General features: G+C 39.5%; 2 protein-coding genes across 5 annotated transcripts in view; one reads left to right on the top strand and one right to left on the bottom strand.

The window, feature by feature from the left end:
- Positions 1–14,893, top strand: part of LOC134204390 (centrosomal protein of 135 kDa-like) — a 120,922-nt gene that overhangs the window by 37,916 nt on the left and 68,113 nt on the right. For all 4 annotated transcript variants that reach the window (XM_062679206.1, XM_062679208.1, XM_062679207.1 and 1 more), the window contains exons 4-5: positions 12,297–13,733; positions 14,078–14,193. In XM_062679206.1, coding sequence (XP_062535190.1) covers positions 12,297–13,733; positions 14,078–14,193 — 1,553 coding nt within the window. The remainder of the gene's footprint in view (positions 1–12,296; positions 13,734–14,077; positions 14,194–14,893) is intronic.
- The window catches only part of LOC134204392 (uncharacterized), a 38,480-nt gene continuing 38,046 nt past the window's right edge, over positions 14,460–14,893 (bottom strand). Inside the window, 2 exon segments of the mRNA XM_062679210.1 lie at positions 14,460–14,520; positions 14,771–14,891. Coding sequence (XP_062535194.1) covers positions 14,469–14,520; positions 14,771–14,891 — 173 coding nt within the window. The 3' untranslated portion in view covers positions 14,460–14,468.

Here is a 14,893-nt window from a genome sequence, read left to right as displayed (position 1 = left end):
GTTACGAAAATTACTTTTAAAATTCAAACTATATAACAAATCAATTCAAATAGACAGTAGACTGGGATGAACAACATTCGTGCTTAAATATTGTATGTAGCAAATGAATCGTGATTTTTTTGAGTCGTGGTTCATATTAAATACTTAAGAGTAGAGTAGTTCTCTTCTTTTGAATGTAATACACATAGTTTGGAATATAACATAAACACTGTTGAATGAGTATTAAAATTGTAGCGATTTAGACAAAACTGGATACTAGCCCGTTTTACTCTTGTCTCCCTAACTCGAGACTAGTAAAACGTATAGATAAAGACATGGTCGAGTTGAGATGTAGAGAATACAGTTGCAGACTGCTTACCAACCGAATGACCACGAGCAGTGTGGTTCAAGGTAACCATCTTAACTTGAACCCCAATGTATTAAAAAGCTCTGACGACATTATCTGATTTTTCAAATGGTAAATAGTGTATGTCACTGCTATTTCTGTTACTGCTCTAGCCAAAAAAAAAATAATTATAATAAAACTCTTATCGGGGATGCTGCCTTTCTTGTACATTATACAAGATAAGGAAAGCACTTTTTTATAAGTATATTTATTTGTTACGACAGTCTACAAGACTTTTACTTAGGTCAAGGAAGTTTGATTGGAAATCACATTAACAATAGACATCTTGAAGTTACAAAGTGGCATTAGAGTGGTTTAGCTAATTGAATTTATGATTAGAAGTTTTCCTTGAAAGCTAAATCCTTCCCCTCGGATATGCTACCTTGCCGCGGTGGGTCAGCTTACGCCATTAGCACTGAGATGGCAACCAAAGACATATCCTGTCGTGGTGGTATCACATGTTGACTATTTTTGTTTGGTGCCGCGTTACATATCTGGCATTGAAGCACTAATTTACGGCATTTGCATGTGATCCAACGGACATCGTGTCTTGGAGCCTTGAATGGTAGTGCAGTCAGGCAGAGGCCTTTTCATCAGTGATAATGATGTGAGTTCTCTTCTTTTCGGCAATACTTTTCTGATGCGTTCCCTCATCCCTGTGACGATGAGTCGTAGCCACGCTTATACTTAGCTAGCTAGGCATTTATTGATACACAATGTATTCAAGACATGGAAATGACTACTGGATTCACTGAGTAGAAGTTTTTTTAAAACTAGGAACGTGGTGGCAGTCTTATTTTGTTATATGTCTCACTTCGAAGAGCCATAATAAAAATACCACACATTATAATGATGGTATATGAACGAACAATCTTATGACGGCTTCATTCTCGATAGTTTTTACTAATAGTAGGGAATAGGCGTGATGAAGCTTTACTTTGCCACCGAAAAGTGAATCCTATAGCTGACTCATAGCTGATCATTAGTACTTTATAGATATTGACAGTTTAGAAACGATTAAGCTACTTCTTAGAACATAATAATAGTCTTAGACTACCTTGACAAAGGAATAACAATAAAATAGACCAAATGCACGATTAGTTTCCACTTTTTACAAGACCTAACTTACATTGTGTTTGATAGTATTGACACAGAACAAAAACCATGATGAACCAATAACTTAGGTAACCAAAGTAATTCGAGGAACCCAGACAAAAATGACATCGTACATATCAATCTATATAATTTAGAATGAGATAATGGGAGAGAATATCTATTAAAGTTGTAAATATAATGTCCTTTGAGCCAGTTCAACAGTGTCTTAATGGACGACATGCTCCTTGTACGGCTGGAAAACTGCTTCAAAAGTTATTAGCTTGTCATTTTTTATAAATCGGGAATTGAACACTTTCTTATATTTGATAAAAAAAACTTCCGTCTGAGTTTCTACGATGAAGCATTTGGGCAGCATGTTCCATGTGAGTCGGATAAACTGCTTCGGTTGATTTTGAACGCGTACAATGACAATAGACGTGTAAATAGCATAAAAACTGGCTAAATAATGTGACTCTGACAAGAAAATGACAAAAATGACTATAAACGATTACGATGTTAGTTAGCATGAGACCTCTCTGACTATCTATGAACGTAATTCCCTCTGATTCAGTTGCAACAGCGTCTTCTTGGACGACATGTTCCGTGTACGGCTGGCAAACTGCTTCGAACGGAATTATGCAACGGTATCATCAAAGGCCTGGTGCAGAGGTTTCTACTCTATTCAGAGTCCCGCCAGTAAACCTTCACAAAAAAAAGTTTTCCTTGAAAGCTAAACGTCGGTTGTTGTCGAGTAGCCAAAGGGGAGATGATTCCAAGTAGAGGCTCCACACACTTTTTCCACTTGATGTCGTATGGTGCGGAATGATGAAAGTTCTTGCTCGAATGTATTCTCTTTTGGAGAAGTTCTCATAGTTTCCGTAGTTCTCCACTTCTCCAGTAGATCTTTCCCCATTATCGTATGCCGTAATTCCACTGTGGTGTCCCGTTGACGAAGGCCGTAAACGAAACGTACGGCCGATTTGAAGCTTCCAAGTAGTTGCTGCTTCAATGCTGTTGTCAGTCCAGGATAGTAAACTACATCACTGTAGGGGTATAGTGGAATAATGACCGATTGCACGAGTTTCTTCCTCGTCGGTAACGACAGTACACTCTGGAATCTACGGAAAGTCCGCAGAGTACCGTATACTCTCTTCACGACCTCGTTAACTTGTGCAGACCAGTTTAGGTGCTTGTCCATCATAAGTCCCAAATTGATGACCTTGTCTCAGAGACAAATTGTTTCGCCGCAGAAAACAATGTCAGTATGCGGAATAATATTGCCTTCCTTACAAAAAAACGATTCCTTGGGTTTTCTTGAGGTTGGGTGAAAACATTTTTTGCTCCGTCCATTCTTCAATTGAGCGTAAGTCTCGGTTGATATGGACTACCAGCCTGTTAATCAGCTCTTCAGATCCCGATATACAAATCTGGAGATCATCTGCATAGAGTTGGTATATGCAATTCGGTAGGCTATTGATAAAAATGCTGAACAGAAGGGCACTTAGGCATGAGCCTCGCGGAGTTACATCTTTTAGCCTCATTTCTGTAGAATTGGAGCCGTTGAGCTTGACGATTTGACTGCGTTGATCAAGAAAAGAAAAGATGAGCTGGCAAGCAGAGTTGGAAAACCCAAATTCGCGACTCAACTTAGCTTGGAGGTTCCTATGCTTGACGCAGTTGAACGCCAGAGATAAATCAACCAACACCATGATAGTAGGGGAGACTGGGTAGACTTGATCTCCTTTTCTGATTTCCGATGTATCACAGCCAAAAATTAATAAACATACGCGATTTCCACACAGACTCTCTAAGAAATATAGTATTTAGCTTTACTGATGTATGGCAGTCCTTAAATTATTGTTGTTATTCATGCACAATCGATTTTTTGGAGTGCTGTCAAAAATCGACTTTTAAAATATTCGGGGGAAATTGATCCCTCTCCAAGAACTTGCTTTGATAAAATTAGAAAGGTGCCCTCAGATTTTTAAAATATTTTTCCTTCAAAATACGCAGAATCTTCGAATTGCTGTGCGTATACATGAACGATTTTTGTTATTAAATTCGACAGCACATGCAATTTTAAAATTTGGGGAGACTTGATCCCCTTTTTATGATATCTACTCAATAAATATTTTTTCCTGTCAAAACTTCATCAAATCTGTCAAATCTATAAAAAACTAGTTGACCCAGCAGACGTTGTTCTGCATAGTAGGCGTAAATGCGCATTGTAAACTGCCTATGTGAAAATTCCATACGAATCCTAATTTTGGTTTTTCATGATTTACTCGACTTTTCTTGTCACTTTCACAGGAGTAAATCTATATATATAAAAACCAATCTATGTATGTATGTTCGCTAACTACTTCTGAACCACTTGGCCGATTTCAACCAAATTTGGTACAGACATTCTCTATCCTCAGAGGAAGTTAACAAAGGGGTGGGATGGTCATGTAGAAAAGGGGAGGGTGGTGGGAGGGGTTTTGTTCAGAAAACGAACAATTCTGTGTAACTTTCAACTCCCAGGACCGATTTCAACCAAATTTGGTACAGACATTCTCTATCCTCAGAGGAAGTTAACAAAGGGGTGGGATGGTCATGTAGAAAAGGGGGAGGGGTGGTGGGAGGGGTTTTGTTCAGAAAACGAACAATTCTGTGTAACTTTCAACTCCCAGGACCGATTTCAACCAAATTTGGTACAGACATTCTCTATCCTCAGAGGAAGTTAACAAAGGGGTGGGATGGTCATGTAGAAAAGGGGAGGGTGGTGGGAGGGTTTTGTTCAGAAAACGAACAATTCTGTGTAACTTTCAACCCCAGGACCGATTTCAACCAAATTTTGTACACATATTCACTACGAGGAGGTAATCATATGGGAGGATTTGGGAAAGGGGAGGGGTCTGGAGGGAGGGTTTTGTTTAGAAAACGGGCAATTCAAAGTAAATCATGAACCCTGTACCGATTTCAACCAAATTTGGTACACACATTCTACATCATAAGGAAAAGATAACAAAGGGGATGGGATGGTCATTGGAAAAAAGGGGAGGGTATAGGGGGAGGTGTTGTCTTTGGAAAACGAGCAACTCAGTGTAACTCCCAACCCCCAGGACCGATTTCAATCAAATTTTGTACACATATTCACTATGAGGAGCCGATCGTACGGGAGGGAAATTTGGATAAGGGGGGTAGGGGTCTGAAGGGAGGGGTATTGTTCAGAAAACGGGCAATTTAGTGTAACTTCTGAACCCCTGTACCGATTTCAACCAAATTTGGTACACATTTTCTATCCCTAGGAGAAGATAACAAAGGGGGTGAAATGGCCGTTGAGAAAAGAGGAAGGGTAAAGGGAAAGCGGTTGTCTTTAGAAAACGGGCAATTCAGTGTAACTCCTGACCCCTAGGACCAATTCTAAGCAGATTAAATGATTAAATCATTCAACTCTATGATTAAAAGATTATGATTAATGAATTATAATTTTTGAAAATGATGACTGATAATGATTAATGATTAAATTCATTTTTGACAATAATTAACGATTATGAATAATAGATGAAAAAACCGTTGGATTATGATTAAAGATTACCGATCGTGATTAAATGTTGACACACTATGTGTATGGTTAATGATTAACGATCGATATGATTAATGATTGATGATTATGAATGATCAAATTGCATAGTGATCCATAATCGAGTAACCTTTATTCCAAATTTTAAAAGGTATGATAATTATATGATAATGATTCAAGATTAATAAATAAAGCAAGGTATGCAATGATCCAATGTTCCAGCATAACTTCTGTACCCTTGCCCGATTTCAACCAAATTTGGAACAAACATTCTTTTTCTTAAGAAGGCGAAGATGACAGGGATCGATCAACTCAACACTTCATCGAAATCATGGTTTGCCCAGAGAAAAGCAATGATTAAAGTGTTTCCTTCTGGACGGTAAATGTGATCATTTCTTTAAAAATAGACGTTTTTCCGGAATAAGGCATCGGTGTATGTTTTTCCTTCTTTAGAAATAGACGTTTGCCCGGAATAAAGCGATTTTGGGTTTGATCCCATTTTCAAAATCAGTCAATGTTTTCAAATGTAATCTACCTTCTTTTAATCAAATGATGAAATATCAATAAGAAAACACAATTATCCTTTTGACCTATTCCAATTCCGATGGTGAAAAAAACTGCGAATTAAACTGGCAACTCCGAGCAAGGCCGGGTACATAAAGCTAGTATCATATAAACCCGTCGGAAACTATAACGAATGTTTCTGCTGAAGAAATGAAAAAAATCCATCCAGCCGTTTTCGAGTTATGCGGATACGAACACAGACCATTTCATTTTTATATATAAGATTAAAAGCCTAAGAACAGATTTATATTTTTTTTGTTTTTCGCCAAATTTTGGTATGGGTGACTAACGGGGGATCAAATGTCCCTATATTGAGGCAATAGCTTCAAATTCAAATATCCTAAAACATTGATGGAATGTTTTCATCAACACAGATCATTAAGCATATTTATGGCTTTGTGCTGTGAAAAAACGAATGCATTTGGTCAATGTTATAAAAAGTTGTTAGAATTTTGCGTGGCCAATAAAAAATCTTTAGGAAGGTCAAAACATACAAACCGCCCTGCAGAACAAATAAGGTTGTCAATCCAAAAAATAACTCACCACATAAAGGTCATTTGTCTAGTGGATCTATACTAAAAAATACGCTAGAACAAAACTACTTTAGTTCTCGATAAAACAGGGGGTGATCAAGTCTACCCACCTTCCCCTACAGTGTCGATTATCCCAATTGGCATAGATGTTATGTACCACTTTTGTAAGTGCGGCTGTTGAACTATATCCTCGACGATAACCAGATTGGTAAGTAGCCAGCAAACGGGGGTTGCTGATATTCAGGTGGTCGGAGATTTGCTCAAGCAAGATTTTTTCAAGGATTTTCGAAATTGATGGTAGAACACTGATTGGACGAAAATCTTTGGGAGCAGTTGGGTTCGGTGATTTTGGAATCGGTGTTACCATTGCTTTCTTCCAGGAGGACGGGAAAGTTTTTCCTGCAATTACACCATCAAAGACGTGTGTGAGTAGTGGAAGAACAAAGAGCTAGACATCTTCACGAATGAAATCGGGAGACCATCACTTCCAATGGCATTTGATTTTATCTCGAACATTTTTCTGGATACCTCTTCGACAGTGGTGGGACGATAAGCAAGCATTTCCTGAACATTGATTGGTGGAGCTTCGGGTAGTGGTTGGTTTGCGTTGTTATTACTGTTTCGTAGCGTCAGGTGCCCTTCATGATTTAGTTGGTGAGGATTGAAATCTGTAGAGTTTGAGATTATTTTTGTGCTGTTATGTACTCCTTCTCTTCGTAGATTGTTCCACAGTTGTTTGGCCGGAAGATCGTTTGAAAAGTTTCTTTCAGCGTATTGTTTTTTGGCATTAAAGATAGTGACTTTACTCTGTCGCGGGTACGAACGTACTCTTGCCACTGAGCACTTCCTCTGAATCGATTAGGATTTCGAATGTAGGCAAGATTTCTAACTACGATGGCTCGTTCGATGTGACGGGTGATCCACGAAGTATGCTTATCACGGACCTGGATGGTTCTCTCAGGAGCATAGACTTCCTGGAGGGACTGCAGCTTGTCGGTCATCAGTTCTACCTTGCGATTGATGTCATTTGTGTGGCAGATTGCTTGAAGATCATCTGCTTGGAAATCCGCTTGCAGTTGAACTATGTTGATTCTACGCATGTCGCGAACTTTTACCACTTAAGGTGCGACTCGAGGTACTCGGATATCGGCGATCAGATAAATCACTTCATGATCCGAAATGGAACAACCGTTTTGTGCTTTTGACTTGCAAATCGTACCCGGGGAATCAATCGCCAATAGGTCAATAGTTGCGCTCTGTTCGGTAATACGTGTAGCGTCAGTTGGCAACACAGTGAGGTTGAAGAAGAAATGTATGCGACTTAAATATTTTGCATTTCCACAAAGACGGTCTAGCAGCTACATTGATGTTGTAATCGCCGATCAGATAAATCCTGTCAGAGTCGTATTCGTGTATGTCTAATAGTAGTTTTTCGTAGTTTTGGGGGAACAATGGGTTGGATTGGTTAATTTTGGCTTGGGATGCCAAATATTCTACTCTAGTACCAATGTCGTTTCCTGGTTCGTGTGTGGACCTAATTATCGGCGTAGTTTTGATCACTTTCGAACAAATAATCCGATCCCACCGAATGATCTTGTTCTGTTGCCGCATCTAGCCGGTAAGGAGTGCTGAATGAAGTTGTGACCGGGACTTCGGACGGGGCCTATGGGGGATGACGGATAATGATATTGAGAGGAATTTAGAATAATTTTGTCGCCATCGATGTTACGTTCTAGACTTCCTACGTTAAGATGTCCTATACGGAGTTTGTTAGAGTTGTTGTGTTGAGACATTGTTAGCACATTGACATTCGAGACAATGTCGACATTCGAGACATTGTTAGCATATCGGTAAATAAAATAAGTCGTATGGTAGTCTTCAATCGGTTTGATCGTGTTAGGTTGTTTGGTGAGTAATTAATCTCCAGCATTGCCCGGTTTATTTCGTTCTGTGAGCCTCGATGTTTGGATACATCCAATTTTGCGGACTTGAGCCGATTGATAGCAAAAAATCTAGCATGCCGGTGACTGTCATTACTAATGCCAGGCTCAAACAAGGGTGCCTATCGTATTTTCACCATCCAAATTGGAAAATTCGTCACAGAAAACTAACCACAGCCATCCACGAGCGTGGATGCTGCGATCCTCACCATGCATGAATTTTACAGGTGTGTTCATAAAATAAATTATTTGGTAGGTAGTCCTTGTTTACTTCGATGAAATTCACTCCCAGTAGAAAGCAGTGACAAATGGTGTAGACCAAGATTTTTTTATGTACAGGTTATCCGACTTCGTCAGTAGATGGGAATAACCAGCGCGGGGGGAAACATAAATTTTCAGTGCAAAACGTAAATAAACGAGCATAAATTCCATACAAAAATCCAAGATGGCTGAGTTGGGGATATTGACAAGTCGGATAACCTGTACATAAAAAAAATTTGGTGTAGACAACAACATTCCGAGCACCATCGGTGCTCATCGTTGAGAGGTGACCCCGGCGTTGATGCTTTGGAGGAGAGATAGTATATAAACCTCCCATGCAGTGTATCAGCGTTCCATTCTCATAGCGGACTAAATTTTCCTAATCTCTGAATAGATTTTTCTAACAACGTGTCGTAACAACACTCATTGTTAGGTTACCAAGTGAACTGCGTCACTCAGTTGTCTCCCATTGGTAAGCAATGAAGATCTCAACTGTCTAAGACGAATTAAGTACTCTCCATTTAATTCCACAATTAATGTTCGATATCTTTGCAGATACGTATTTCGACCACAACTGTGTGGTCGTCTTAAGTGTCTAGTACTTGACTCGACTTGACTAAAGTACTTGACTCGACTTTAGTCAAGTCGAGTCAAGTACGAGACACTGAAGACGACCACACAGGCATCAAGTTGGTATGAATTTAGTCGATTTTTACTCATGATCTGATTTTTTTCAACGTTGTGTTTCGAAACAAAGGGCAAGTGCTCTCTGGAGAAACTCCGGATTCAGCAGCCAAAATAAAAAGTCACATTCGACGAAATGTACCGAATTTCGAAAACGTTTTTGGTGGGGTCCCTACCGAACAAATGCCTTGAAATCGTTCGGTAGGGACCTTGTGGATCAGTTTAGGCTACTTTTGCCAGGAAATCCGATGCCAGCCAGACGATTATACGAAAGCAACTGGCTCGATAGCGGATGAAAGCAGGTGCGGACATGAGATCTTATTTGCTGGAATTCGACGGAATAGTGAGGAAGTTGAAAACTGCTGTGGAGCGACGCAGAGCGAGCAGATCTGGTTTCGCAGTCATTCTTAACGTTACCGAATTCGTTCGCCTCTTTTCTAATGGATCCCGTAAAACAGTGTCTAAGGGGTAAAACCGTGAAAAAAAAAGTTGGCTGTATTTTCCGGCGATTCGAAATTCAACGGTAAGTGGCCGAGCACATTTGAAGAAGGACTGTCGTCGACGTGAGCCAATACATAAAGGAAAAAACGGCTTCATGGGAGATTCCGCTGTTGGTGATCGAAAGCCTGGACGATTAGTATTCTAGCGACAGGTATGTTTTGCAGTTCTACGGAAAGTTGCCCAAGGGGAGACCCTTGTGAAAAAACACAATTTCGTCAAAAATCCATCCAAAGTCCATGGGAAATAATAAGTAGAGCTCTTGTTAATAAATAGAATAACATATAATTTGCTTGTGGCAATATAGTTGCCACTGCCTTATAAAGGGTTAAACTTCCTAGCAAAATGGTGTGGCAGAGGGATTTAATCGAACATTAGGGTCTCGCCGACATTTCTCACCAACACGAACGCACGGTTCATGGTTGCAAACAATCCCATTTGATTTTGCCTTGACAAATGCTCGTGGTTGCAAACAAACTGAGTAAAAGTGTGAGTGAAATGTGCGTGTGCGTACACGCTCGCAGAAAGCCTAATAGATTGAAAAAGTTCGTTCAGTGCTCATCGAGTCCAAGGATCCTAAGCGTCTGTGTTCAGAAGCTGCTTTTGCTTGTGTTCAACAAGTGTGCTACCTTTCGGTGCTACTCATGCAGAGATGTGGTTTGGTTCCAAGTCAAATATGGATAACCCTAGAGTATTCAGTTGCAAGGTTTTCACGTGGATTTTTAGGACCGTCTTTGCTGATGTGCAAGAAGACGGTGTGCGGCGACGAATGATGAATCACAAACTCGCCCAGCTCTACGGCGAACCCAGCATCCAGAAGGTAGCTAAAATCGGAAGGGTACGATGGGCAGGGCATGTTGTAAGAGTGCCAGATGGTTTCCGCTTCCAATCCGGCAGGTACGAGACGGCGTGGAGCGTAGCGAGCAAGGTGGGCTGACTTGGTACAGAACGACTTGGCGAGCGTGGGGCGCATTCGAGGATGGAGAGATGCGATGAAAATGAAAAGAATATCGACAAACTATTGGCTCGATTCAAGTCGACAGGCTGATGCAATCCTGCGAAAAACAAAAAGAGGGAAAGGGGTTGCAAGTCTCTCGGGATGTAACGGATGAACATTACCGTGAGCTTCTGGGTACACGATCGTGTACATAATGCTTTGTACCAGACCAGACTTATGTTTTTCCGTTGAACTTTTGGGACGATATCAGCAGAAACCAAAAACAACAAAATGGCAGTGGCTGAAGCGTATAGTACAAGTTCTTTACCTAAAGGGATCAAAATCAAAACAGCTGCAGTACAAACAAGACGACACTTCAGAACTATTGAGTTCTGCGGTTTCGGAGGTTATTTGGTTGTCAGCAGTGCTATCTTCAACACATGCATTATTTACCGATACCATCATTATTTTCGAAGATAAACAAGGCGTATAGGTATGGTGAAGAGTGGCGAACCACTGGACAAGTTACGGTGAAATACATTAACACGAGAAATCAACTGGCAGACTTATTCACGAAATCATTGGGTGCGGTACTAAGGTATAGAACTAACCAGGTGAATAACCAGAATTATGCAAATTTATGAAAAATAAGGGTGTTGTCAAGTAAGGATAAGGAATAACGTATAAGGTGGAAAAATTATCTCCTGCACTTCGTTTGCACTGATTCTTTCATTTAGACTTGGCATTGGTTTCTTTAGACATGGCGTGTTCTGCGATTTTCATTGCTTTGTAGAAATCCCAAAGTTGAGCAGTTTCTCCCACTCTGGCAATAGAAGCAAGGTCAGATTAATTTTGTAGGCCATTTTCAACCACCCCTCCCCCTATGTCACATTTTTTGTATGAAATATTAATTTTTTTTCCTGGATGAATTTCCGATAGAATTTCTGAAGGATTTTTTGAAGCAATCTCTGGAGGAATTTTCGGAGGAATACCTGAAAAAATCTACGATGGAAACTCTGAATAAATTTTCGAATGAAGTTTCCGGAGAGACATTTAAAAGAATTCGTAGGGGCTTTTACAATAAACTGTAACACAAATTCAAGGCTATAAAATACATTGTTTTTAATCTTTATTTCTGTATAAATTCATGAAACGTAATTAAAATTCGTAATCGTAGTTTTTGATACTGCCTCACTTTGGATTACGACAGCTAAGAAGGTATTCGATGTTATAAAATCATAATTATTGTGGAAGTCCCCTAAATTACACCCCCGGAAATAATTATAACACCAGCGCTGAATTACATACAAAATGGTCATGTTCGAGGATCAATATCTCGATTTCGAGCGATTCTCCCAAAAAAGTTTGTTTGTCCCGTTACAGATGTAAAAAAGCGAGGAATGTCAACTTTGTGAACATCAGCATCGTAATTATTTAAGCACCCTAAAATCCTTTCCTTTCCTACTGTATTATTGTATTCCCTAACCTCGACTAAACCGCGCGAGTCTTTCGGTTCCCCAAAACTAACACTATGTATAAGAATCAAGAAATGTATTGTTAAACTTGATTTCGGCTCCGTACGGCATCACGGCAAATGAGCCTTCCAAATAAACGAAAGATTGAAAAAAAATAAATTCGAGCGATTAGATTTAGGACATATTTTTCCTCTCAGCCTAAAATGACCATTTCCTAAAATAAAGTTTTCAATCAATGATTGTTATTTGTATGAATGTTTACTGAGAAGGCATCATTTGTAAATTTGTAATTATAAAACCTCTCCACTTATATGGAGTCCCTTTAGACAATTAGTAATTCATTAAAAAAAACATTTCAGATTGACTGCCGTGATCGCGAAATTCAACGGCTTGGAGCATTGTTTGCTGGTGGTCGACCTGCAGCCGCTCTCGCAAAGGACTGTTGCTATCGCAATGTGAACACCTTGACGGAAGATGTCAAAGGACTTCAGGAAGAAAAAACATCCATTCAAAACAAACTAACTGAAGCGTTGGAAAATCAGCAAAGCGCTGGTAAGAAAATACACAAGCTATCCGAGCGCAACAAACAATTGGAGCAAGAACTGAAGGAGATTGAGAATGTAGCTCTGAACGTAGAATCGGAAGCAAACTTGAACATTTTGAATAAAGATAGGGAAAATTCTGACCTGCAGATACGGTTGCAACGCTCAAATATGAGAATCAAAGAGTTAGAAACTTTGTTGGCAGCAAGAACGTCAGGATCCACACCGGTGAGTTCCTCGGCATCGGCATGCTCTCTGGATTCAACTCTTCAAAATGCTTTGAAGCAAGCAAATGAAGAGAAACGAGCCCTCTATAAACAACTGAATGAATTGAAACAACGTGAACAAACATTTCTAACAGACTATGAGAAAATCAAATCAAAGTATTCAAAATTGAAGCTCAAGATATCAAATCAAATCGCATTTGTTGGTGCCGACTCCCATCAGAATGATGTTGAGATTGATGAATTGAAAGAGAAATGTTTATCCTTGGAGAACTCCTTAAAACATGCGGAATCGAATCGAGATCTTCTTTCTAAAGAAATCATGCAACTGCGAGAGAATATTATAAAACTTAATAGTGAAAGCGTGTATAAAACCGATAGAATAGCCCAATTGGAAAGTGAACAGAAAACGATATTCAACCAAGCTGGTGTTGCCCCTCGTTTGCGAACGGCAGATTCTGCATTTTCTGGTCAAACGTCACTATCAGTTCAATCGGCGTTCCATCGAGTAGAACGCGAAAGAGATGCTGCCAGAAGAGAAGTGCAGCAGCTGGAAGCTGAAAGGGACTCATTGAGGACTAAATTGAAATTGGCAACCAAAAGTCAAAAGGATGAAAAAGCTAAACATGAGGAAACCATCATCAGTTACAGTTCAAAGATTGCAAAGCTAGAGGCTGAAAAACGCGATGTTTTGTGCGCTCAGAGTTCTTCTCAAACTACGTTGCAAATGTTGAAAGACGACAACCGTGATTTACAGGAGCGTTTGCAGAATGTTGAAAGCAGTTTTAAAAAAATGAAGATTAGCCATTCGCAGTTGAAAATTCTGCATGAACAAACAGAACGGGCCTTGCTACAACATCAAAACAGGCTGATCTGCTCTGAGAATCAGCTGGACAGTGCTGAAGCTAAATTAACTAAAGTTGATGGAACAATTGAACACGCCCAGAAAGATATTGGCAAACTAAGAGGGGATATAAGCGTGTTGAAAGCATCAAACGCTTCGCTGCAACAGGAGAAAGACAAACTTTTGGTAAGTAATTCATTATTTTGTATTTATTTCAATCAAGATAGAAAACTCAGCACCTGAACTATAGAGTAACATCGTAAAATGGACATTTTGCAGGGCAATTTTATTCTTCATACGCCACATTTATCTAGATTTCAAAATAAAAAGTAAAGTACATTTACACATAGGTATAACGAAACCTTGTATAACGAGACTCGAAATGATCGTCTGTGATGCCTGAATAAGATTTTTTGGTTACTCATATGAAGAAGGACTAGACTTACTAACAAATAAGATCTGAGTTTTCTCTCTATATTATAACCTGCAAATAAGCATGATTGTCCCTTAATATAAAATCAATATTACAGATGGAGCTCGACAAGAAAACAGAAAAGCTTTACACAGTCGAAGCAGAACTCAGCACCTTAAAAACAAACAAAATTGAAATGAGGGACACAATTGATCGGCTTGAAAGGAAACTTGAGTAAGTACATTTTTTGTAATTTCTTTTATTGTACCTATAATTCTTTTTACCTAACCTACTCAGTCAGCATTGGCATTTGGAATGATGGATTTGAATGTTTATTCAATAATTTCCGCAACTATGGCACTCCTGCTTATCCTAAACTAGAATCCAGTGCGTAGGCAATGTTACACACTAGACTTATGAAGCGAATAAGGTGCCTTACAAACTAATATTGTGAATATCTCGTTGTCATTCGGGAAAATTCGATGCCACAGCACTTTTCTTTTGGTAACTTAGTATTCCTCTGGTTCGGGCGATGCAAATCCTAACAGGCTCATGAACCACCTAGTAAATTGATTAAAATAGATTTTATTCAAGCGATTGTAATTCAGAACGGCTTGTTCGACATAAAAATACCAACTTTCTTTACCGGTCCATGCTATTATACTACTAAGGGAAGAGTTAACATCATTAGTTGCGTCGCATGCTTGGTAAAAATTTAGTACCGCTAGTTTGTTAGTTCTACGTTGCTAATACGGGATTGCCAACGTAACGTTTCCGAAACTTATTGAAAATATCCTTTTCGTTCAAATACCTGGCGAGTCCCACGGCCGGTGGTTGACAGCCGATTACGCCGTTTTGCATCGGTGAATCATATGGAGTGTATCCTGGCCTACAGACGCATGTAGCCGCACGAACATTTGACGATGTCTTTTCG

The sequence above is a fragment of the Armigeres subalbatus genome, unplaced genomic scaffold (genome assembly GCF_024139115.2).
Source record: "Armigeres subalbatus isolate Guangzhou_Male unplaced genomic scaffold, GZ_Asu_2 Contig561, whole genome shotgun sequence".
Taxonomy (NCBI): Eukaryota; Metazoa; Arthropoda; class Insecta; order Diptera; family Culicidae; genus Armigeres; species Armigeres subalbatus.
The sequence above is the reverse complement of the archived record's forward strand: the minus strand, read 5'-3'. Positions and strand labels throughout refer to the sequence as shown.